A 25364-nucleotide genomic window follows, 5' to 3' on the forward strand; every position below is an offset into this window, starting at 1 on the left:
GTCTGGTGTTAGATGTTAATAATTCCATGAATCACATTATCTTTTCTCATTTTTTTTTTTACTACAAGGCTGTGAAAGTTCTTTCTGAAATGGTTTAAATTCTATCAATCATCATTTGTGTGTATGTATGTGTGTGTGTGTGTGTGTATATGAGAGAGTGTAGGTTTAATATTCCCTAACCCTAAATCTAATGTTCACATTTTTTTGCAAATGTGTGATGAAGAAAAACGAGTAGCACAACAACTAGATTCTACTTTTCATCACGGAGACTGAGACTGCAGTACGACAGTTACAGACAGCAGGGAACTGCAATGAAGTACTTCACTGAAACTGATATATAGAATACTACCCTTTCAATGATTTATAGTCACAGTTTGGCTACTGCTAGAACATCCCTCAAAGGTACAAATCAAAAAGAGCCAAGCGAAGACTAAAAGCTGTTTGACAAAAAGCCAACCACAACAAATAAAATCCATGCAATAGATGCTAAAGTGCTTTGATGACACAATGCAAATCAAACATTTTCAGATGAAGGCCTCCAGGTGCGGCCAGAGAGCAGAACATTTTGTAATTCTGAAATGGAGCAAAAAATTGATATAGTATAGCGAGGTGCATTAGATTAGATCACAAAAGAAGCATGACTCCAAGACAGACTTCTATATTGAACAGTAGTCATAGTCAGACACTGATGTCCTCAGAAGAACTGCCATCAACTCTGACAATCCAGACTCACTTTTTGAACTGTAAAACATGAATATGACTAAAACGGCCACAACAAACGTCTCATTTTATTCTGTTCATGGAGGGAAGAGTGTGTGTGGTATTTTCCCGGACAAGATTTATGTAATTTCAGTGTTTCAGGTGATGTAATGGTCCCTGCAGGTTTTGTGTTTCTTGCTGTTGTTGTACAACTTCAAAGTTTCAAGCTTAAACTCTGCTGACCCAGTAACTTTGGAGTTGCATGCAATGGATGGGCCACATTCCCCACAATACAAACACAGCACAGCAACCACAAGTACTGTGTTAGACACTGTGGTTGAAAGTAGCACTTTTTCTTATTCACTGGCTCAGTCGGTTGCTCCCTGCGTGCACATGCACCCTACCTGCAGCATGCACTCTCATCACCAGTTGTATGTGAGTCTGGACCTCTCGTTGGCTCTCCCAGGCAGGGAGAGTACAAGCAGGGAACCGACTGACCCAGTAGAAAAAAGAAAAAAATACTACTTTCAACCACAATGGCCAACACCATACCCGTGCCGGAGGGGCAAGAAAACAGCCTAATGATTATCTTGCACTCACAGTCTGGTTTGGTCGTAGTCTGGGGCCCTGTACTGTATCTGTACACTGAAAATAATTAGGCTACTCTGAAGCCTAGAGTGAATCATTTACAAAAAAAAAACCCAGCAGTGTATGCTGAGTATATCACAACATGTGACTTGCTCTCAAGTGCAAAAAGTTACTTTTCAGCATAACAATGGTTTCCTCAAGGAATTCAATCTAAATTTAGACCTTCAAAATATAGTAAATGTACCATCACTCAGCAGATGCTTAGCACTCAACATTTCCTCTGTCATGTTTTGAGCATTTTTACGCATTTGATACATTTTGAAAATAAACTGTCATCAACATTTGGCAGATAACGTTATGATGAAGACCTTGCTATCAAAATGAAACTGCAAGTACGATGCCATGAAGTGCCATGGGCTGTTTGTGTGAACGAAATGCTGCCCTCTGGGTAGTAAATATGTCTTTGTAAGCACCAAACTCCACATGAATTGTCAAGGCAGACATTTTTCTTACAAATACAAACATGTCAATAAATACGTCAATAACATGTTCGGTTGCAATTCTCGAAGTGAAAAAATTATACTGTCAAATCAACTGGTTATGAGTGAGTTGCTAAGTGGAAAACAAATTTATCTGATCTCGACGTCAGTCAATTGTCATTGTCACCTGCGTTAAAACTGATACCTGTGTCTCTGTCTGCTGCTGTCATATGATGGAGAGACAGTGCAGGGAAAGGACAACGAAAAGCAAAGAGACTTGGGAAAACGATTGCTTGAGTGAGTGAGAAACTGGCAGCTCAATGCCAGAAGAATAGAGTGCTCACACTTCAGTCTGGCCCAGAACTGACAGCATCAGACATAATAATGTTCACTCAAAGAGCCAGGAGAAATGTTGGGGCCATGAGGCCAAACCAGTGAGCCTTCTGTCCTCTTTTGACTGTCTCGATATGCTTTATTTTTCCTTTCCCTCCATGTGTGCATTTTTTTTTTACAGTAATGTCTCTTTTTATAGAGATGCCAGCCCATAAGATAAAGACAACTCCCCATGCACATGTATTCAGTAATACAGTATGAAATTGCGCTGCTAATAAACCATGAATGCATGTAAACATCAAGATAAAATACACCATGCAGTACCACTAGAAACTCTCATCTAGCACCAATGAAATGTTAACACCACAATGGATGTGCATATCATTGAAAGTGCTTTGTACACAAATGGCCACACATTGTGCTTATCACTGTCAGATGGAAAAGTAGCTGATGTGGTAATTTGAGGTAATGTTAAAGGCAGGGTTACAACAGCTTAAGGTAGTTATTTTTAAGGTTGCTTGTAGAGTTTCTGACCACTGGTGGTGCTACGGAGCAATGTTTTAATGAGCAGGTCCCTATTTTGTTTCTGGTGCTCTAATAGCATGCACACAAAGAAACTGGGGTGTTGTTTAATCAGGGATATGAGTTAAAGATGAGAGGGAAAGGAGCACAAGAAAAGAAGTTCAGCAGTGTCTAGTTATCGAGATGAATGCGCAGATGTTGAGCTGAAAACAGTAAGATGCAACCAAGACTGGGAGAAAGAGAGAGCAACAACAATAAATTGTCATAATACTTAATGAATCCACAAGCAAAACAACAAAAGGCACATCAATCCATCAATCTTAAACTGACATGTTAGAATATATAAAATATATTAAAATATATTAAATGTAACATTTACTACAGAACATACAAGCAATCTATAGCATTAAAGTGAAAACTGTGTAAAAGATGACGATGGAGAAGATGGAGACTGGATTTATTCCACATGGCTGATCTATAGAATGGTCCCTGACAGAATGGTCAGATTTTGATGTAAACCTCTGTAAGTCCATGTTGAGGACCATGATATATATAAGAGGTTACATCTGAGTAAATGCTTTGAAATGGAAAGAAAAATGTCAAAAGTCTCAACTGCAAATATTTATCTAACAGAGAGCTGGTGTTGAGAAACCAAGACTCTAGTTTTATTTAGTTCAACTTCATGAAACTGCTGTTGCATTTTAGACCAGCTGTAATGGTCACAGGGTCTTGATTCTGGAGAACAGAGAACTTAGTAATCTTCTGAGTGGAAGAGCAGACAAAAGATGTGAGCGACTGTTTCTGCAAAAAGCTCTGCAAATTAATCTGACACAAACTATTTGCAAATCAAAATGAGGGTCACGGTCAAAAATGATGTGTAAATTTTAAGAAGGTTTTACGCCGTTAGCAAGAACCCCACAGGCTTTAATAATAGGCCTTTTCCACAGACGACATTTTGACATGTCTCAGTAAAAAAAAAATGGCGTAAATAATAAAATTAATGATGGATGAACACTGTCATGGCTCACTGGGACACTTGAATAGAACAGAGCCATTGTTAATGTTATTAGTAACACCTGTTCTCTTCCTGCTATAACAATCCAGTCAAAATGTCTGCTGTGAAAAAGGCCTATCTATAAAAATCACATTGCCAGGAAAGAACTGATTATCAGACTAGTCATACCAGGTCATACAATGACATAAAAAGCTATCAATTTTTTTTAACATGATACTTCTCCCGGACATTTTTTTGTTTATATGACTTTCCCATAATTATAAACACAGTCATAGAGGGCAGTGAAATGAGGGTCGTGAGGTAAAAAAAACAGCCTGAAAAAGATCTAAAGGAGATAAGGTGCAAACACCTATGTGAAGACATATGCATAAGGCATGAGAACAGACATGAAACTAAGTTCAACTTTATAAATTCTTATAGCTATTGTCATTGTCTTTTTAGTGAGGGTTGGGACAAGCGACCTATAAGGTCGTTTAAGTTTGAGGAACTGTTGTTAGAATCAGAGTTATTACACTGCAAATGGAAATTTCAAAATGTCAACAGGCACTTCTCTGAAAACCAAGTGGTAGTGCCACACAACACAACAATCATAGACATGTTTCTTGTTTGTTTCTTGTTTGTTTCTTGCTTGTATCAGTTTCCATAGCATAGTAATGACAGTGTTATGCCAGCCTTCTGCACACCTCCTCAGCTGAAGTGTCACCAAAAGTGTTTTGAGGGTGAAAGAGGAAGAGGTGGGGCTGTGAGCAGAAGAGGTGAGAGGATTCGAGAGAGGTGGATAAAGCAAGGATACGGTGCATTGAAAAGAGAGGACAGACAGAAATAGAGAGGGTGGTGGGATGTGCAAGGAGAGGTGAGGCAGAAAAAGTCAACAACAAAATAGGTGCGAAAGACGGGACTTGAAGCTTGAAAAGTTGGAATTTGGGGAGAAAGTGAAGGGGTGAAGTGTTGAGACGGGGGAGAGAACGACAGAGCTGTGAAAACACAGCCAGAAGTGTTTACGGTAAGTTAACAAGAAGAGATAAAGTCCTTAAAAAGAACTGACATCCATATTTATTTTTATCAAATAAATTGTTTAAAATGTTTATTTTGGTGAAAGGAAGCTGAAGAACAAATGTATGTTGGAGGTGAGTTATCAGTCACATTGTAGTGTGTGTACATGTGTATGATTTAAAGCAATAGCAAATCCTTAAACGTAATTTTCATGAAGTCGCAATATGGCAGAAAACACTACTGATACACATAGCATCAGGCTTAAGCTTGGATGTAAGAAAGATCCTCAGGTCCTCCACTGATCATTGCCTAACCAGCTTTCTACACCACCTGCTGCTAACGGTTGGTAAATTGCATACTTTAAAACGTAAACATCCCCCCATACCCTAACAACATCACATCAACAAGAAGTAATAAGTGGTGCATTGCAGTTAAAGCTGAGCAGCTGTAGCTGTGCCTTCACCAGATCTTAATCTCCATGTCCACACCAGACGTCTTGTCTACAAAGTCATTTTTCTTTCCCCTCACTGTATCAGTGCCACTAACTAATGCTTCCTTTGAAAAAGTCTTAATACCAGCTGGGAGGACAAACAATAACACCACACTCATTATGCAGCAGGGAGATAAGTCAAGGCTTATCTAAACTGTGTGATCGCATGGAGGTGTCTCAACACACTTAACAATAAAGGAAGATAAACAGAAGCAGAAGCACACTGAGGAACTCTGATGGGCTGGTCACCAGCTTGTGCTTAGTTACCCACTATAAATAAATCCTTCATACATGTCTGATGGGGGAATGGCACTTCAAACATTACACTAAAGGTCTCGTCACACCAGTATTTAAAATGAAATTTCATGGTGAAATCAATTAAAGTGGCAATAGACAGGTTTTTTACTTTAAATTATCACTATGAAGTAAATGTGGACTGCACATTATAATGGCTTCAGAGTAATAGCACCATCAGCATTTAGATTGGCTTCCTATATGCCTCTCTTTCCCTGTGCAATTCTGTCTGCCACTGGGTACGAAATCTCCCGGGAAAATTAAGGCTTGATTTATGGCACAAGTGCCTCTGCCATTGCGAGAACAAAACAAGAAGACAGTGGCGATTTTGTTTTCTTCAATAGTTATCGATAGCTTTCCCCAGGTAGCGTAAATGGCGGGCGCTGGAAGAACCGGAGTAACTGTGGATAAGTTTTGCCATGCCACTTTCTGGTGCCGCCTTAAGCCAGACACAAATTCACACAAAAACTACCTTGTGGGAGGATCTCACCCTGTACAGATTAAAACACCCACACTATCTCATTATGGCATTCCTTTCCAACTGTAATATATTCTAGTACTCCAGAAAGAATAAGTGTAGCCGAGATTTATTAGTGAAACTGTGGATGACCATGTCACATAAACATATAGTCAAACATAGCCACAACAGAATGTCAAAAACAGTCCATTTCATACGCAGCTGCCATGCCATACATGCATTCATACTTGATTACATATTATATAGAATGTCCATGAACACATTTATTATGCATCAGTGTTAATAACTTACCATAACTGAGATGTGCAGCAGATGCATATTTTCATGGAGGACATGAGCAGGCTCCCGAGCTGTGGGCTGTGTTGTCTGAGCTAGAAGTTCAGACTCAGTCATGGACACGTGGAAGTACAGTGTTCCATTTTCCAACCACTGCTGCTTCCAGTGTACCTGAGAAATATCTTCACCCGTCCCCGACATCTCTGCAGAGAACAAGGAGGGAGGACAGCAGTTTAGTCCATGAGAAACTGACATTTAAACTGTCTGCTAAAGCAAATCCAATTTAAAAGAGAAAAACAACTAAATAGTTTGTGAAGAATGAACCAAAGTTCAAATGTGACTGTTATGGTTATGCATTGCACATCAACAGTGCACAAGAACACTATGAATAGCTGGGCAGACTTCTTAGGCTGTCATAATTTTGTGATGTTGTGCAGTTGGCTCTGAAAGAATTACTGTCGTCACTGCATTGCTGCTTTGATGCTATCGTTATGACGACAACCTTTTCACTCATGGTATTAGATGGAGATTAGTCGAAATTCAAAATTAATAAGCGGCAAGTGTCACAACTGTTTCAGCCATTCCAATCAATACAGCACTTCAATTACAACCACAATGAGACATAGATGAGAAAGGCTTATTCCGCTTAAAACCCATTTGTTTACATTCCTCTTATTTGTCAGGCAAGAAAGACAGACACAAAAAACCCTCTACAAATGCAGAGACAAAGGGTCCATCAAGCTCCATTAAATTTATATGCCCAGAGTAGTTGTAGAAATGCTGTTTCACTAGTCAATGTCCTCTTCTTATCTGCATAAATCATCCTACATTTTGTACCAATAAAAAACCATTAGCTCCAGGCCAGTGCTGGCATTAGTATCCAACATCAAAGGAAAGCTGGAAACATTTAAAAGCAAAGGAGAGGGGAATATGTGCGAACTGAAAAAAAAAAGAAAAAACACACTCAATTACAATTTATGGGGCATTGGAAAAGGAGATGAAAAACAGCAAAGGGATCACCAGTTTATCTCGATATGGATCATAGCACAGGAATCTAATGCTATCAAGTGGGAGTGGTTTTCAGTAGAGGAGTACTGAGAAGCCTCAGGGAGCATAAGATTGCAAGGCTTGATACAGTATTTGTCATGAGGCTGGGTGACAAGGGCATAGACATCTGCTGACATCTCCTATCAGCGGCAGGTAGCAAATGACAAATGGCTTTCGGTGCAGCTGGTTGTTAACCTGCTGACTCTGGGTCAGGGGACATGGGTAGCAGGGGAGGGTTATGTGAGCTGTGCTCAATAGTTCCACAGGCCTTCATGTACAGTGAGGGAGCACGAAGAACAGATATCTCCTCAGCAAATGACAGGACCTATATCATAAAGCACATGTGCCATATATAGAATTTTCACATTTGCTAAGAAGAAATCAGAAAATGTTTGGTTGTTTTTTCTTGATAAATTAATATTATGATTAATTATCAATCAAAATTGTTGTCAAATAATTTCCTGACTTGACTGATTATTTCTGCATTAAATCAATACACACATTGTCTTAAGCCTTTACCCACCTTTACCCAAGTACACTAGAAACATCCTCCCTCTTGTAATAGACCTACGAAATGTTCTATACTTTTGCTGACTACAGCTTATGATAAAATTTTGTAGGGTGTGAAATTTTTAAATGCCATAACTGCTGCCTATTCAACTCTTTATGTTTAATCTGTTGGCTGAAGACACACTGCCTGACCTTTCACCTTGACATAAGAAAAAGCTTTGTCTGCTGGGCCAACAGTGAGGTGCCTCCTGCCATCTGTTACTGTTTTAAACAGAGCTTATCAAGCTCCTGTCAAATTTACCTTGGAACTTTGCTCACATGCTTCATGTGCATCTCATATAGCTTTAAATAACTCTGATTATGCACAACACTGACACTTAGTTTGATCCAAATTAAGAGTGATATTCCTGCAAAAAACTGCAAGACGGAACATGCAGGATGGATAGACAGTAATAGTGTTTCTAGGGCTGTTACCTACCTTAGTACAATTGTTATGTAGATGAGGAAGCTCAGTAAGCATGCTATTTAAAGACAAAAGGATTGTGTGTGTGTCCTTGTCTTTTGTGCTGTGAGGCTTGTCACTGGGCACCAAGCCAGACGTTAGTGGGATATAGGTGTATGGCCTCAAGGTCTGCTTGTAATTCATTAGGAGGAACATTATTAATGTGTATATGTGCATGACTGTGTGCGCACGTGCATACTGTATGAGTGTGACTGAAGTCAGTATGCTCCCAGCAAGGGTGTCAGCAGTACAGTGTCTTCCAAACTGAGTCCAAGGACAACCCAAAGGAATGTCAATAAACACTTCACAGACCCAGGAAGGATGTCTCCATGGATCACAGAGACACATCATAATGCTTGAATCCTTACAAACCAAAACAGCTCGCTGGAAGTGGTTGTCTAACTCTCATGGGTTATCAACACTGTGGCCATAAAGCTCTAGCAGAAGACAAAAAGACATTACGGTTGTCACATTATTCAAAACTGCTCAGATGACCATACTGCCGTTTTTGCAGTTTAGGCCAATAAGTGTAAATACTGCATTCTTTATATTACTGCTGACCATTTTCCAACCCATACACTACATGAAGCAGACCAGTGTACAGGACTTAAATTCATTTTGTTCCTTGCAAGCAGCCATTGATTTCAGTCAATGAAAATCCATGTGAAAATATTATCTGCAAACCTGTGCAAAAACATTCTCAGTGATACATTTTATTTGCTGTATGCCACTGCAGTGGTAAGCTTTTTGGAACTATGGATGTTGGGAAAAGGATCATGTGTATTTGCCTGTTTCTTGCAAAAGTCAAAGTATCTAGCTTTTAGAGAGTCTGATTGCACCAACAGGACAGATTTTCAAAACAAACCCTGGCTCATCACAACTGCAGGCAACAATAACTAACTTTGACACAAGGGGGGCATTTGTTCATCGCTGATCACACTGGACGGCAGTAGAGGAGGTTCAAAAGTAGTTTAGCTGACTTTGCTAACTTTCAGAGCTGAGAGCCTTGGAGCAACAAAGTGAATTGAGTCATGCTGATCTGTGTGTCTCTGCTTTCTGTTTCCATCACTCTTCTCTATTTCCATTACAGATATTTTTTTCTAGTAAGGTCAATTTGAGACAGTTGTAGAAGTTCATAGTCTGCCATGCAAAAAGTGCATTGGTTTTACTGAAAAATTTGATTCAGTTAGTAGCCTTAGGAAAAATGAAAACTTTTTTAGGGTTTAGTCCCTTTTTACTTTTCATAATTGTCAGGACAGAGATACTGAAAGATTGGATTAAATCCTTAATAAAACCTTCTTACTCTTTGTTAAGTCCTCTCTGCAGGTACTTAAGATATAAGCGAAATCTTCTGCACACACATTGTCAGCAGAACTCTTATTACAGCTGGTGGTCATGTAAGTGCTCACTCTGCGTCTTACTGTGTTTTTCTCTATCCCTTTTCTTTTATCTGCTTTCATCTTTTCTTCATCATTTGCAAGGTTTGGCTAGAAGTGCTGAGTTAAATTTTGGGTTTACTGTATTCACATTCCTTAAATTTTGCCTTCAGCAAGAGCGATTTCCACTTACCACTGTGTCTCATTTTTAGATATCTGATGAGATGTGGTGAGTAAGAGCCAGGGAGCCACCGCACAGCAGAGACAACGCTAACAATAAAGGCTTGCATCCTAAATCCATGCTGCTCGCCAACACAAAGCTAAATAAAACAAAGTTTAACTCATAAAACCCTGTATGTTTCCATTCAGGATTTAGAGGAATTGAATCAGCTACAGATGATCATCAAAAAAGCACCATACATCTTTCAGTGACTTTTACTGGTAACATCATAATGCTGTATTTTCCAAGTCCAGCATTTTGCCTGTCAAAACCTGAATTACCTTTAGTTATGTTAGAAGCTGCTAGCTGCACACTGAAATGAAAAACAACTATGATTAGTAAAGCACTGATCACAGGAGCCCAACAAGATGTTGAACTGCTAATTAAACCACCAATAAAAAAATTCATGTGTTAATGAGTAAGCGAGATGTCTCACCTTAAACCAGGTGTCTGCTGTTGTTTGCTTTGCTTTGCAAAAAACCCACTGTCACACTAAATATCACCACACTGAGCAAATCTTATCCAAGTGCTGCCTTGCTATTAGTTATTTCTTTGTTGTCAGTGTTTTGCAGTTTCTAAAAACCCACTGTACTGTACTCTCCCAGCATGAAAAATCAGACCAGTTAGCAAGGTAGCTAGTGAACATAGTTTAGCATTTAGTAAACAACAGCCAAACAGAAAAAAAACACAGTTTCCTTATTTAGCTTCTTCTATCATTATCAGGGCTAACTAGCATCAATATCAGCTCCCCAAACCCTAACTGTAGGCAGTTACTGTTCAAGTTGCTCCCTCTGGTTTGTTCTTTAGGCCTCTGCCTAGATCTCTTCCTCATCTCCTCACTGAAGGCCTTCCTCTTGTGAAAGTGAAAAAAATTCAAAGTGTAGTCTTAGGAGGGTGCTGCCCCTTGTGGCGAGTGGAGAAAAATACCCACAGGTCTAAGCAGAGACTGATACCAAGATCAACCAACTCCCCCAGTTGCCACAGAGGGCAGTGTTTGTTCAATGAAAATGTCTGAACTAGGTGAAATCTGTTTATTTTATCGCACACCTAATTTATTGCACAAAGCTTCTATGCTCATTTAAAGTAAAATTCACTCTAAAACTGAACACATATTTGATGTTTCAACATTTCAGTATTCAAATTAGAAGGATTATCAACTCCTTATGCTGAACAACAGGAGAAAGACTGGAAATGATGTAATCCAGAGCCAAATCCTGGAACTGCTCCACTGATCATGAACATTGAAAACTCCCTTAACACTATGACGGTAACCATGGTGATTTTACTGGGATATGGGCATATTTTGTGATTCACAGCTGGAACCCATTTGAATAGGATGTCTCAAAAATCTTATGAGTCCACAGAGTCAAAATCTAATTCTGTGTCAATGGACCATCTCCAAAACGTATTACCTGGATACATCTTCAATTCAATCCTCAATGCTCTTATTTCCAGTTAGGGAGATAGTAGTCTGTGTTTATAGACACTGGCTCTAACGTTTGAAATTTTGTTCTTATGTGGAGGTGGACTTTGTTTTAAATTCAGACTACAAACACACTATCTACCCCATACAGTCTTGCTTTTATAATTAGATTTTTTGACACAGTATCTTCAACATCATGAATATCAATTTTAGCACAATCAGGCCGTGTGTTGACAATGATAATCACTGCCAAGGTTGCATTGCCTCCAACAGCCTGGCAGTCAGCAGACAAGGGTTCAAAATATTTCTGCACTCGAATATATTGTCTAGGAGCTGACAAACATATGCATGTACATACTATACATACAGTCCTCTGCCCGCCCACACAACAACACACATTCCCAAAAGGTTGCCATTCATCAGTTTAAAGGTGATCATAGCAGTACAGAGTCAGTGATTGTGCAAGCCTGACAGCTCCATGACAGTTTGTCAGCTCGGCAACAAGCATGTGTCATCAACATTAACTACGATGAAAGCTGCCACCCTAAAGGCACTTTACTGCCTGTCATTACATATGTGGCATAACGTGTCAGTCTTCCTCTGACTGCACCCCACATCTCATTGTGCTTACTGCCTATAGGGCCCATATGGATGTCTCGTGACAACAGATTGGGCAGGTGAATATTCAATAATTCATACGAGAGAATAAGGATGGATTCATTGGTTTCAAATGGCTTGCCGCAAAATGAAAACAAGGACAGAAACGGAGATGTGAGAGTATGCGAAAGACAAGCAGACAAGCAGAGAGAAAGAGACAGAAAGGGTGAGGGGATTTATCAGTCTGACACTCATCAAAAGTGTTCAAGAATATTAGCATACCTCCGAGACATTCAAATTCTGCCTCAAAAAGTCTGTCAGTTGTGACAATCATGGAACACTCTACATTTTGACTGCACTCTCCTGTCACCAGGAACTGGTAATCAGTTTAAAAGCAAACATGTTGAAAAAATGCCTAAGTTATTAGCTACTAAATGGTCTGGATATCATATTTCCAAAATGTTAACTATGCCATTGCCATTCATTGGGATCTGATTGGAGCTATGGAATATTTAGGCAAATACAGGATGAGCTACACAAGGCATGATGGACTCCCCTTTCCGATTTAACACCCAAGTAACTAAATGCCAACCTAATGTCTCATTACAGACACTAATGAAATAGCTGGCATTCACATAAAGACCAATGACAATGAGCACGATTAAAAATGCATCAAGACATTTTGTTTTTTTGTTTTTTTTGTCTTTTGAGTGTTACATACACAGGCATGCCACACAATGGGATACTACACGTGCTTCCCTGTAGAAATGATCAGTCCAGCTCCAGTATCACATAAGTTCGTCGTTTTTTTTTTCCATTTGCAATAACTGAATCCCACATTTTCAGGCATTTTTCTCCCAAACACTGAAAACGGAAGTGGCAACAAAATATAAGGGATTTCTGTTGACCATTCAGTTTGCGAAGCAAAGGGAAAAAACAGACAAAGAAAAGAAAAAGGTGTCAGTAGTTTCCTCCCCATTTCAGACCTCCAAGCACTGTACACTGTTGTGACTATGCTTCCTCGCTCAATCAGCGCTGTAGGATCCAATTCTGTTGACTCAACACCTGTTTCTTTGGATGACCTGTTTTTCACCTCACTTCCCCACATGCTCCCCACTGCAGAGGCCACTTTGTACACTTTTACACCTGACATTTCTCAAGGCGAAATGTATAAGTAAAACTCATGCCACCACTGATCATTTTACCAGCCACTAAATTACAGCAGTTTGTGAATGAAATTGCCCAAAAAGAAGCTGAAAACACTGTTTTCGGGGATGATTAAATTTCCCTGGTATAATGGCACAAACTTCATGGGCCTGTTATCGAAATCTAAAAAATTAGTCAGAGATAGACTGCTCTATAAGTATTTATAGTGAGTACTGCAGTGCTCTCCATGCAGTACGTGACAGGCAAAAGTGCCGTTCTAATTAATATCAGTGGAACAGGAGGAACGTTGCAGGACTTCAACAGTGCTAACAACTTTGTCCCTGGAGTTCTTAGATGGGTCCTCTACAGGATCTCCTGCTTAGGACAGGCCCTGCCAGTGCCACTCAGGTCTTATCGCTGATGTCCACACCCATGCTAGCTCCTACTGTGCCCAATCACAGCGGCAGCTGTTGGACTGCGCACTGACCACCTCCTACAGAAAACCAATCATATTTTCAGAGACACTGCCAGTGAGCCTCCCAGCATGAAGGAGAAGGTGACTTATGACTTCAGAACACATAACCAAGGTGTGGCAGTAACAGCATTAGGAAGTCGCAGTGAGTGCCTTAAAGAAAGCACATATTTCATCCTTTTTTCCCGCCATAAACATCCCAGAAGTAAAGCGAAAATCATACCCATGTAATGCATTTTGCCTCTTGGCGCTGTAAGAGTATAAATTAAAGCACTAAAAAAAACACACAACATAGCTAGTTCATTTCTTTTCAACAAGTATTGCTTAACATCATCCTACATGTTTTCTAACAACAAAGACAAGTGCAAAGAAAGCAGTAAATTACAGAAGAGCATTTGTTTTATAGTGGGGATAGTAGACCTTTTGTGACAATGTAATTTGAGTGAACAAATAACTGTTTGTCTTAGGTCCTAATGTGACAGTGAATACATTAAGTCGTGTGTATTGTGTGTCTGTGTATAAGTGCAATTGTATGTGAACGTGCGCCTATGTACTGTATGTGTATGTCAGTAACTCCATTGTTGCTCAAGGTCACCTCAGTTTTAAATAATTTAAATCAATATACACTTTTGAAAAAATATCACCTTTTACTGTCAAAATATATTTGTGTTTCTTTCCTGGAAATTATCATCAGTAACCCACTAAAAAAACAGTTAAAGTGTGATTTATGTGTGGATATATAAATGCTTTGTCCCTTGCGCTCTTCAGGATTACAGAGGCAGAGTGCCAAAAAAAAACAAGAGCCCTCCTACTCCTAATGTATTTAAAGCGACATATTAACGGGATAAACAGTCCCCTTATCTGCTGAGTGCATAGGCTTATTCTAAAACACTACAATCCCATTAACAAGACGTATTCTGATTTCACATCTCTCTCACTCTCTCTTACTATAATGTAATGCTTGTCCACCGATGGGGGTTGTCTGCCGGTGCCAAAGTGGGAGGCTTGGGTGTAATAATACACACATTAAGATTTACTAATCCTTTGTTTTGGCATAAATTGAGACCTCGGTCAAATAAGAAGAGTAGGATGCACTGGCATAATGATTTTAAACTGCACTTACAGCACTCAGGTCAACTCTGTTGCAAGGAAAGCTCAAATAAAAAATGAACATCTGAAAACATGCCCTCATGACATGTAAAGTGGGGAGATCTCACTGGTACTGAATTTAACTAATGTAGATTTACAGAAAGGTTACTTTCTGTAAAATTTTTTCTTTCTGTTAAATCAGGAAGATACTTAGTCTGCCATGTGGCGCAATTGCATCACGTCAATTTTTCCAATTTAGCGGGGTATTTACTAAGACTACAGATGTAAATGAGGCCAGCCACTGTTCATCTGATGCAGATTTGCATAAAGTTTCACTAAATAAGACCTGATGACAGTCTGTTTTGACATGTGTTGCAAATGTCTGAAAAGCAGTGGAGCATAGAAGAGTGTTTTCTGCTGATAAACTTGGAATATTGGTTGCAGAGAGGACACACTGAAACAAGAGTGTATTCATCCCACTGACCGCAGAAGAAGGCCATAAGGGAGGAATTACTATGTAAATGGACAAATGTCATCAGCTCATCAAAAATACCCCTGATTGAAGTAGTTATGAATAATGTAACAATAAGACAATGTGAGAGATTTTTGTTTTCACTGACTAGATAATTGCTGTAAACAGAATAATATAACAAAATTATTTAGTAAGTGTTACTGGTTGCTTCAATCATATTGCACTGGACCACTGGACCTCATCCATTTAAAGTAAGGAAAAATACATATTCAAGCAGGAGATTGAAGATTTATCATGAGTTTGAGGCCAAATAACCTACTGGTGTGGTAGGGGATCAACAGGAAACAACTATAAATTCTGAGTTGACTGAAATTTAATAGTGATTTTGAATTAAGATTTACAGGGAAGTGGCAGTCTGCTTTATGAGCTGTACCATCTTGATCATACTGTTCTCAATTACCAGATGATTGTAGTGATCACCTGCTTGGATCTGGTCCCAGGGCCAGTAGTAATGGCCCTCACCAACAGTAATGGCCTTGTAACAACAGGCCATGATGTGTTAAGCTTGCCCAACTGAAAACACACTGGTCAAGGATGAATTTATAGTGGGAATTCAACTGGGACTCTACTGTATCACAGCATGTGGTTCGTATAGAGGAGGAAACCATAAATTGGTTGGTCAAGGATTTGATACATAATGGGTTGTGCCTGTCAGGGGTCTCCGCATGGGATGTTTCTGTCTACAACCATCTCCCTCTTGCTTCAGGCTCCTTTCTGTTATTATCCCCATACTCTTGTTGGACTTTAGCCTCTGCTCGCTAACTTCGTCCTGGAATAGCTTCAGGATTAGAAATCAAGCCCTGCCCTAGTAATTGTGTACACCATCGAGGATAGATTTTTTAACTCAGTGAGCTCTATTGCACCCTCTGTTCTTGGTTTTGTTCTTGTTTTTATCTCAATTACTTGCTTCTACAGTATTGTCTCTATCGGTTGCTTTTAGGTTGTTTCTACACTATATGGCAGCATCATCTCACAACTTTCTCTTCCAGGGTCTTGAACTTAGCTTGTCCATATCCTCTTAGAGAGTCAGAGGGTGATGATAAACAGGCATACTGGTAATCTCAGTCACTTCCAGTCATACCAGTTTCATGTGGCAGGCCATGACCAGATCTGAGTGGTTCCATGCTGGCAGAGGCATACCTTAAACCTTCAGCACAGTCTGTACATGTTGACAGGTCTCAGCCAGGCATTTAGGCCTTGGCACGAGCCCTGCGTGTCCCTCAGACTGTTCCTTTGTCCCATAATGAATTTTGTCATAGTACTGGCACTGACTATTTTGTAAAGGTAAAGAGAAACCAGTCTGTGACTATTTTCTTCTTAACAGGAATTGGTCTAGCTTGACATGATGAGCTTGACACCTCGCCAGCTGCTTGCAGGATCCATCCTCTGCCTGGCACAGACTCTGTGGTAACATACATTAAGGTCTTAATCAGTTTCAACCAGGAAGTGGATTATGAGGCACTGCTCTCTGGCTCTGTGGCCTGTACCAGCATGGTCACTGTAATAGTGGACCCTTTAATGACTTCCATGTCAAGCTCGTGGCATAGGGAGACTGAATGCTTGGCACTGATATTGGTTTACTGCTGTGCTCTTTGTGCTGAAGCAACATAATCACTGAACAGAGGGCAAATCTTCTGTCTATATCTGTGAGACAAGCAAACAACACCAATTTTGAAAGATGATTCCTGTTACAAAAACATATCTCTCTGAAAAGTCGGTGCGTCTCGAGCAGAAAGATTAAATCCATTCCCAGAACACAAAGGAATCAGAATCAATTATTTGATTTGATTTAAAACAGAGTATTACATCTTTCAGATCATGAGGTATTTTCTGACTGGACACATATTCAGAGGAAAGAAACAACTACTGAGAGAGATTATCACCCTGAATTGTTCTTGGAGATTTATGCCTTTAGATCTATGCGTCCTCCATTTTCTATTCTATATCCTTCACCCCATTCAGTAAGAGGTCTTCAGATAAAATGTCACTTTAGGTGTCGGACAATTAATCAAAATGTGGCACCGTACCAAATCTAGCTCCATGGTATCGTCACAGCAGGTGCATCGCGTGTACTTTCTCTTTATAGTTTGCCTTGTGGGCAACATTCTGCAGTTAAGAAAAATGTTAACTGAACTTGAAGAGATTCCCATTCTGCCCTGCGCAGCACTAAAAACCTGAAAATTATTTGCAGCTCTGCCACTATTGTGCCATTTTTCAACGGCCTGTATTATAAATCTCTGCTACAACTTTCATGATGAGTGGCCAGCACTAGCAGTCTCCCATCCACATCTCCCTTGGCTGCTAGTTCCAGGGCGCAACCTCTGCTGCCTTCAGTAATCTTGCAGTCACTTGATTCATTTCTTTTCAGGTGACTTCTTGAAATACTTAAAGGTTTCAGGTCTGGCTCCTTGTCAGTCTCTCTCTTGTTACAACACCTAAAGTGCTGTCTTGCTTTAAGTTGTGCATTTCATTCTTCTCTTGCTGAATTTTGAGGCATCTAACACTTACTTGTCCATTACCCTGTTAACCTTGAATCTGTTGGATCTTTGCAACCTGTGTGCTCATCCTTCTTATCTCCCCTCCTATTCCCCCCAGGGGTATGTTTGTTGTCAGTGTGTAGCACAGTGCGGGTATCCTTTTCTAAGAACATGTAGTTTAGGCTGACAACCCACTGCCCCTGCTGCCCTTTTCCCATCTCTCCAGGTATTGCCACCTTTCTTATGTCAACTGCGTACTCTGTTCTTTGTCAGCACCACTGTCAAATGTCAAAAAAAGGATAGAATTCATACATCGCTGTACTGAATTGACCAAATGGATATAAACCATATGACCCAAACCTATCCTGACAGAAATCCTCCCACACTTGTGCATGCTCACTCACTCAATTGGCATTGCAGTTTCTAATGTGGATATACAGTCATTGTACTTGAGAATGCAGTTTTCTGAATATAGCAAAATCTGGGTCAATCTGACAAAAGATACACTTAACATGATGAAATACTAATGCATTAACTTTTGGTCTTTTAGTCGATAGAATGCTCCCAACTATCAAGAGACAAGTATTTATTTATCCTTTGCTGACTTGGAAAAACACATTACAAAATCTATTGGCACTCCACAATCAAAGGGGAACTGAAAAGCAATGGGGGCTATGTGTTGCTCCAGAGAGACTTAACCACTGGATTTAGCTGGGCACACAATATGTCCAACACTGGCACTGACTATTGCTAGCCACTCCGGAGCATTACATTAGCCCCTTTTCCAAGTGCTTGAAACAATAGCATTTCCCTCCAAAACAGGGATATCTGGGCAGGAAACTACTGTTCAAATGATTTAGAAATAGGATTTGGCTTTCACATGTGATGTATGAACATTTTATTACAGAGTAATGGCTAACGGCCAGCAAGCAGAACTACTCCTCTCTATTTTAAAAGAACTAGTGCCATTTCATGAGGTCTTGTGTTCTGCACTCATCCATGTCATGAGCAGACGGGAGTATGTTCGAAGCTTCTAAAACTGTTCATCTGGAGCACTGACAGCTATTCAAAGCTGAAAATTCCAGCACTAATTAAAATCAGTGAAGGTGCTATATTAGAAAGCTAAAAAAGCACTTGTTCTTTTTCTTTCTCTTTCTGTGTCTCAACTGTCTCCTGATCTCTGAATGTGGGTTTATGGTATGGAAAGACATGGGCAATCCTGCAAATAAATTAGTCACTATAAATAATGAGCCTATGCTGATTTTTAAGAGTTAATTAATTTCCTGTGGGCATGGCTGTGTCTCGCCTGATTAATGATGGTAATGCCACTGGCATGCTGAGCTGGGTCCCCTGTCACTGGAGATAAATCAGTGGTGCATTGTAAGGCGTCATGCCCCAGCTGTGTCCAACATATTCACTTTAAATGGCTTCCTGACCTATGACACAATAAGGGTGTGACCATGGGTGCACTTGATCATAAGTCAAGTACTTTGTCACTCATGAGACAGTGAGACAGGGCAACTGACATCTGCATGTGCATGGTGGATTCCTATTACGCAAATTCCTGGGTCTTTACCTTATTTAGTTAACACTTATTCAACTGTGGTGATGTTTGTGGGATAGTAAGTATCACAAACATAAATACTGTTTGCAGACTTTCATTTCTAAGGATTATTCTTTAAGGTTAAAAAAAAAAAAAAAAAAAGGACATGGATTATTGTGATCAGGGAGAGGACCAGAGCCAGATTAACAGTCCAGTAATGTTAGCCATATTAATTCCTTGGAGAACAGTAATGCAAATATTTCTATAACCACCAAGCAGACCAAGCAGTCTGCTGGGACTAAACCATTCAAATATTAGGTCAAGTCTTCTGGGTTTGTGTGAAGCCTTAGGGAAAAGATCCTGCACTGTTTCACAGAAATGAATTCTGAGTCAGACATCACCAGATCAGTAATCCCTAGGAATAACTTCCATTCTGAAAGTATATTATCATGCATGATTTATGTCAAAAGCAAATATGTAGTACTGACACAGAAAGTAGCATGTCTTTTATGTAGCAGGACAAATGGCAAAGCTGCAGAGGTCAAGGTGGCTTTTTACGCTTGTCACCTGAGTGCATGCCATGAGTTGCAAAAAGATCTCTGTTACATCATGGTTTCTTTGAGAATCAAGTACAATTCTCACACACTTTAAGAGCAAATTGCTTCAAGAGTGGTTGCTCAAGACTCAAGCTGCACATTTCCTCCAACACATCTGAATAAATGTGCAAAATGTTCAGACTAGACAACATTATTTTATGCCAAAATAATGCTTGTACTAGTGATTATGTAGTTTAAAAGGGTAGTCTAATTTGGCAGAACTGTAAGAGAATGATAATGCGCATAGACACACCATGGACTCACAACTTTATACACCCAGAGACTTTGATGGCATAAAATGTGTCTTCCAAACCTGATAAAGAATTCAAAGAATTTATCAGGTTTGTGAACAACATTCAAAACAGAGTACTCAAAAGATGCCTTTTCAGTGCACTGTGTATGGCCATGGAGGCAGACCACACATACTTAATGTTCCATAGAGATATTCACTGGCTGTCACAATGAAGAGCGATTACCAGGGTGTATGAATTCAGGACGAAAGTCATTCTCTCCTATTCAACGTATTCTTTCAGTATATCCATCACTCAACAAACCGAATTTAAAATTGCAAGGGCAACTCAATGTTTCTAAACATTTGCAACATATTCCTGATTCCCAAATTCACAGAAGTTCTGTCTTGCAGGATTCAAAAGGCATCAATCCAGCCTACAAATGTGTCCCAGTGTCACAAGAAAAATGCCTAGCGGGTCTGATTCAGGTACCAAGGAAACCAAGTTTTCAGGGAGCTGAATCTGCTTTTGTGAAGCTGTTGTTTGCACAAAGGCAGATCTGATAGATTGACAAACAAAAAGCAGATTGAAAAATGACCCACCTCACGATTTAAGGAAAAACATATATTCACTGGCAAAGGACAGTAGGAAATCAAACCAAACACAGTTGTAGCGGAGCCATAATGACACAAAGCAATGTGTGGTAGAGATTTGGATTTGGACAGTTGATCAGTGATGGCACATTGAAGCCAAAAGCTGGAAATGTAAATAAGAACAAACAGGGCATTCTTGGGTTCTCAAGTGACAATGAGCGGTATTTTTCTTTAAGATTTGGTTCCTTCAAATATTCAACAATTATAAATTGTGATATAGAATGAAAAATCTAAAACCTTCAAAGCATATCGAGCTAATTAATATGTGATTAATTGTCATAATTAATGTAATTATATAAAGACTTAAGCATTGAAAGTGACTATAAATAAAATGCTTCTAATATTCCATAACTCTTCCTACTGTGGTTTTCAACCATCCCTAATGTCCTCAACACCCTGTCCACCTCCTTGTGAAATGAATAAAAAACTCAAAAGACCTTAATCCTTTCTAATTCCTCTCTTTTGTTTTTCCCTCCTTTCTAAATAAATAAATAAGAGGGGAATCGGAGTCAACTTGGCATGGTATACTTTATTAGCGTAAGAGGCTTATCGTCAGCATATGAACCCAGTTCCAATATCACTCAGTACTGTATAAGCTTCCAGCTTTGGATACTGACGACACTGACAATGAAAATGAAAAGTAAAAGAAGATTAGGAAAAGCCACAGAGGACCATGGAGACTTCAGCAGCATGGTTGATATAAAGTGACAGAAACATCATGAAAAGTTCATGCAACAAGTACAGCGAAAGAAGGTCCACTTGACAGTCTGTGCTACTATGAATATTCACACTGACATCTGTTCTGGGGGAGGAACTGTGAAAATATCTGTCACATATTCACTGCAGGCAATGAATCTTGAATTATCCTGGTCTCATACCAAACTGCTTCATTATGCCTGATAGTAAATAACTGGTAAGGAAAGATTAATTCATATCTATTTACCTGGATCGCTGTTGGAGCAAAAGCAAAGTAATGCTTCACAGTCTTTCAGTTATTTTATATCTACACCTCTTTTGCAGTTCCAATCCATCTTTGTCACTTGATCACTGCTGCAATCAGCTACTCCTTATTTTTTGTACTGATCACTACTTGACACGTGACCTATACTTCTAAAAAAAAATTTAAATAAATAAAACGAGCTAAAAGCCCAGTTTGTACTGCAGTGAGAAAGACCGCTAACAGGTCAACCTGTTTTGGTTTGATGGTACGCAAGACAAACTGTTATGTCGTGTTACTGACTTGAACAGAAAAATGGTCTCAAAGTATACAACCATTCTAGAAGCCCAGTAACTTAAGGCTGGTGTTATTCTAATCTTTAAAAATGGGCCACAATTGTATAGTTGAATTTCTTAAGGTAGGTGTCCACAGTTTTAGGCAAATGTTGCTCAGACATAAATAAACAGGACAGTTGTTACTCCGTACATTACCTTCAGCTGCAGATTAATGCAAATTTGGTGCACTAACAAGTATTCACAGTATCAGGAACAGTGTATGTGGGCTGACTCAAAATAAACTATAGTTATGTGAAGGAATATGTCACCTAGTAGTTTTAGAAAAACAACACATACATAGAGGAATAGAATGAAGCAGGAGTTATCTAGGTAGAGTTATCTAGTAGTTATTAGGATACATTTACGGCTATCTTTGGTCTTTTCAAGGGATATGTGGACGGGATATTTAGATTTAAAGTGTTGGACTGACCAGTCAGCTAGTAGTTGTTCCTGGAGCTACACCTGTAACATAACTAAAGACGTTAAGCTTTGACTCCATTCCACTCACCCACTGTTTTACACCCAGGGAGCCTTTTAGGTTAACAATTTTAGACAGGTTATGCTTTGACCCATGCACATCACCAGGGGATGTCACATGGACAGCCCCACGGGATGGAAAATTTTGACAGCCTGCTCCATTTCCAAGAAAAAAGTGCATGTCTTTATGATAATTAAGTACTTAAAAAGCCATGCTGACGCAGACAGGCAGCCTGCCTGCACACTGCATTGGATAGACATTTCATATTAAATGTGCTGACTTACAAAGACACTTTCACCTGGAGAACTCAGCTGCAGACAGTGGTCTCAGAGCGGAGTTGTATGAGGGCAATTCAACGTTGATTGGAGGTGAATGAATGAGGTTCTAAAGAGGGTAGCTTACGAAATACTTCAAAGATTCCATGGATTCTCAAAATGTATGTGTGTAAATGTCCTTCTGTGATTCTGAGGTGCATTCAAATCAAGCATATATCAAAGGAGAACGTTTTTACCTGCCCATCACTCACTTCCTTTTTCAAAAGGAAAGGAGCTGAAACACTCAGTGAAACTAGTCCAGAGCAACAACAGCACTGTATTCCATAAACGTTATTCCAAGGCATCAACCAAGGTCCGCCTGTTTATAGGATGAAATTAAAGGAGGGAAAAGTGGCAAAGATTATTTTGTGCAGGTGTGTGTGCCAGTTCACTGAAGAAAAAAAAAGTGAAGAAAGGAAATGAAGACACAAGGAAAAAGAATAGCAGAGAATAACTGTTCAACAACAGTGAGTCACTCTGCCACAACAGGAAACGTCATAAAGGTGTCAATTCTTTGTCTGGCCTCAAATGTCTCTATCATCCTTCTTTGGCCTGCTATTGCAGAATGATATCAATTATTTTCTATGGCCAATAGTCTCTTGGAGATGTCACCCTCCGATTACGGCAGACATCAGGCCCCACCAGCCAAGGTGGCTAAGTGGTCTGGCACAGAAGTGAAAACAGTACAGAGATGTTGTATACAGTCTCTTTAGGCAGTAAAGGTATGGACTGCAGCACAGACAGGCCTATGAAAACAAACAACACCACAATTGGGATTAAGCATCATGTATTGCACTCATCACACATAAGGACTCACTTCCTCAATATACATGTGTCATTTAAAAACAGCTTAAGTATGATTTTGAAAGGATCTGTGTTGTTTGCATCATAGCATAGTATTTCCAGTTATTTTTCTTACCGATATATAATCATAAAAAAAAGTCAGGTTTTACTGTACTTGTACTTTTACAGTATAGCCCAGCACACCACAGGATACGAGACTCTTGTGTGCCTTTTAGCTGCAAGTAAATCCAAACAGCAAAAAGACATTAAGGAAGGCTGTAATAACCCTTCATGTTCTCTGCCTTTACACAGTGTTATTCATGTAGAGATCACATCAAAAACATTACCCCTGGTGTGACCTCCTGCTGGCTTCCTCCCTGCACAAAATCACATTTGATGGCTTAATATCTTGGGTGAAATCTTTTATGTAACAGTATCCATTTAGGACATCTAAATAACTCCAGTGAACAGTATGTAATTGATTTAGTCTCTCTGTTTGAAAATCAGTTTTCTTACACCTACGCAACCAAGTCTGATGCACCACATGAATCAGTCAGACAACTATGCACTCATAGCAGATCACTAGCACCACTCATCTAACCTCGACCACATACTAGCCTCTGTCAGTCTGTGTTAGTTCTCTGAGTTCGACCCCATGTGTTCTTTCCTGAGCACCACCAGCACCTCCCACCGAGCAGCATGCAGAGTCTGAGATGTAATCTCCTCTGCTTTTCCTTCCACAGTTGTCCCCCATTGTGCCATGGCCCTGTGTTTCTGAAGCCAAAGTAAACCTGCCTTCATGTGGTTTCACCACCACTGATTGTGATCAGAGGTCTGTAAGTGGATTTCTGTCTCACCTGGATACACTTGACTGGTACATTGATTTGTATCTGAGCCAAAGCCAGTTTCAGATGAGGTGATGTATGCGTACATGATGGATGGATGAATGAAACACTGTAGAGCACTCACGTCAAGCGAGTGCTCTTCTCTATGTATGTATTTGTGTGTGTCCACAAAAGCTTAATGATTCAGTGTGATGAGATGGGTTGATTGCTTGAGTTTTCTTGCATGGACGTAGACTAATTACTCTGCAGAGTGAAACTGTGACAGGTGTACCTATGTATTTTTGTTTAAGATACAAGCATTCTCTATCTGCTTTCCTCATACACAAAAAAAATCAGTGCTTTGCCTGCTAACATTGACACTCCATTCCGTTTCCTGAAACTTTACCAAGAAAGGAGCTGTCGTATCTATAAGGCACCGTCTTGCACAGACATAAAGTAACTATTATATCCACTAAAAAATGAATTTTGAAGTTGAAACAGCAAACACTGCCCTGTTTGTTTTGTTCTTCTTGAAGGCATACAGAAAACATCTGCTTTCAGCAAAAAATATGCACAGATATGCAGACACTGGTTACCTTCTCTCAAGTAAGTTTATGCTGGTTTTCATGTCATATCTTAGAGGTGACACTATTTAACACAGTCCAAATGAATACAGCTTGACTTTTTGTCATGCAATAAGAGTGGGTGATATGGATGAAGTCTATCTTAGTATATGTCATTTTACTGTGATAGGAACATAAATCATTTCTGTTAATGATCTAATGCAGCCAGAGATGTTAAAGAGACAGAGACCCCTATATGATTGGTAAAAAAAAATCTTTGATTGTTGACAAACTTATGTTGTCTGATAGTATAAATTAATATCGCCAACCCCCAACATGCAATTTGATAAATTAAGAATCTGCCTCTTTGCATGTGGCCAGTCTTCTGTTTTCTTCCTTGCATTCATGGTTAGACCACATCTATTAAGCAGGGCTTCGCTGCTCTGAGACTGTATCACATGACCATAACAGACGGCCTCTGTCAGATGTCATTAGCCAGCAACTCTGTTTCCTTTAGACGGCAGACAGTGTTAAGACGCACACACTGCAA

The 25364-nt window shown here is 39.6% G+C and overlaps 1 protein-coding gene across 2 annotated transcripts in view; it reads right to left on the minus strand.

Annotated features, from left to right (window-relative positions):
• LOC121195502 (astrotactin-2-like) overlaps positions 1 to 25364 on the minus strand; it is a 234233-nt gene that overhangs the window by 186799 nt on the left and 22070 nt on the right. For both annotated transcript variants that reach the window (XM_041059005.1, XM_041059003.1), the window contains exon 2: positions 6183 to 6370. In XM_041059005.1, the coding sequence (XP_040914939.1) occupies positions 6183 to 6370 (188 nt within the window). The remainder of the gene's footprint in view (positions 1 to 6182; positions 6371 to 25364) is intronic.

The sequence above is a fragment of the Toxotes jaculatrix genome, chromosome 16 (genome assembly GCF_017976425.1).
Source record: "Toxotes jaculatrix isolate fToxJac2 chromosome 16, fToxJac2.pri, whole genome shotgun sequence".
Taxonomy (NCBI): domain Eukaryota; kingdom Metazoa; phylum Chordata; class Actinopteri; family Toxotidae; genus Toxotes; species Toxotes jaculatrix.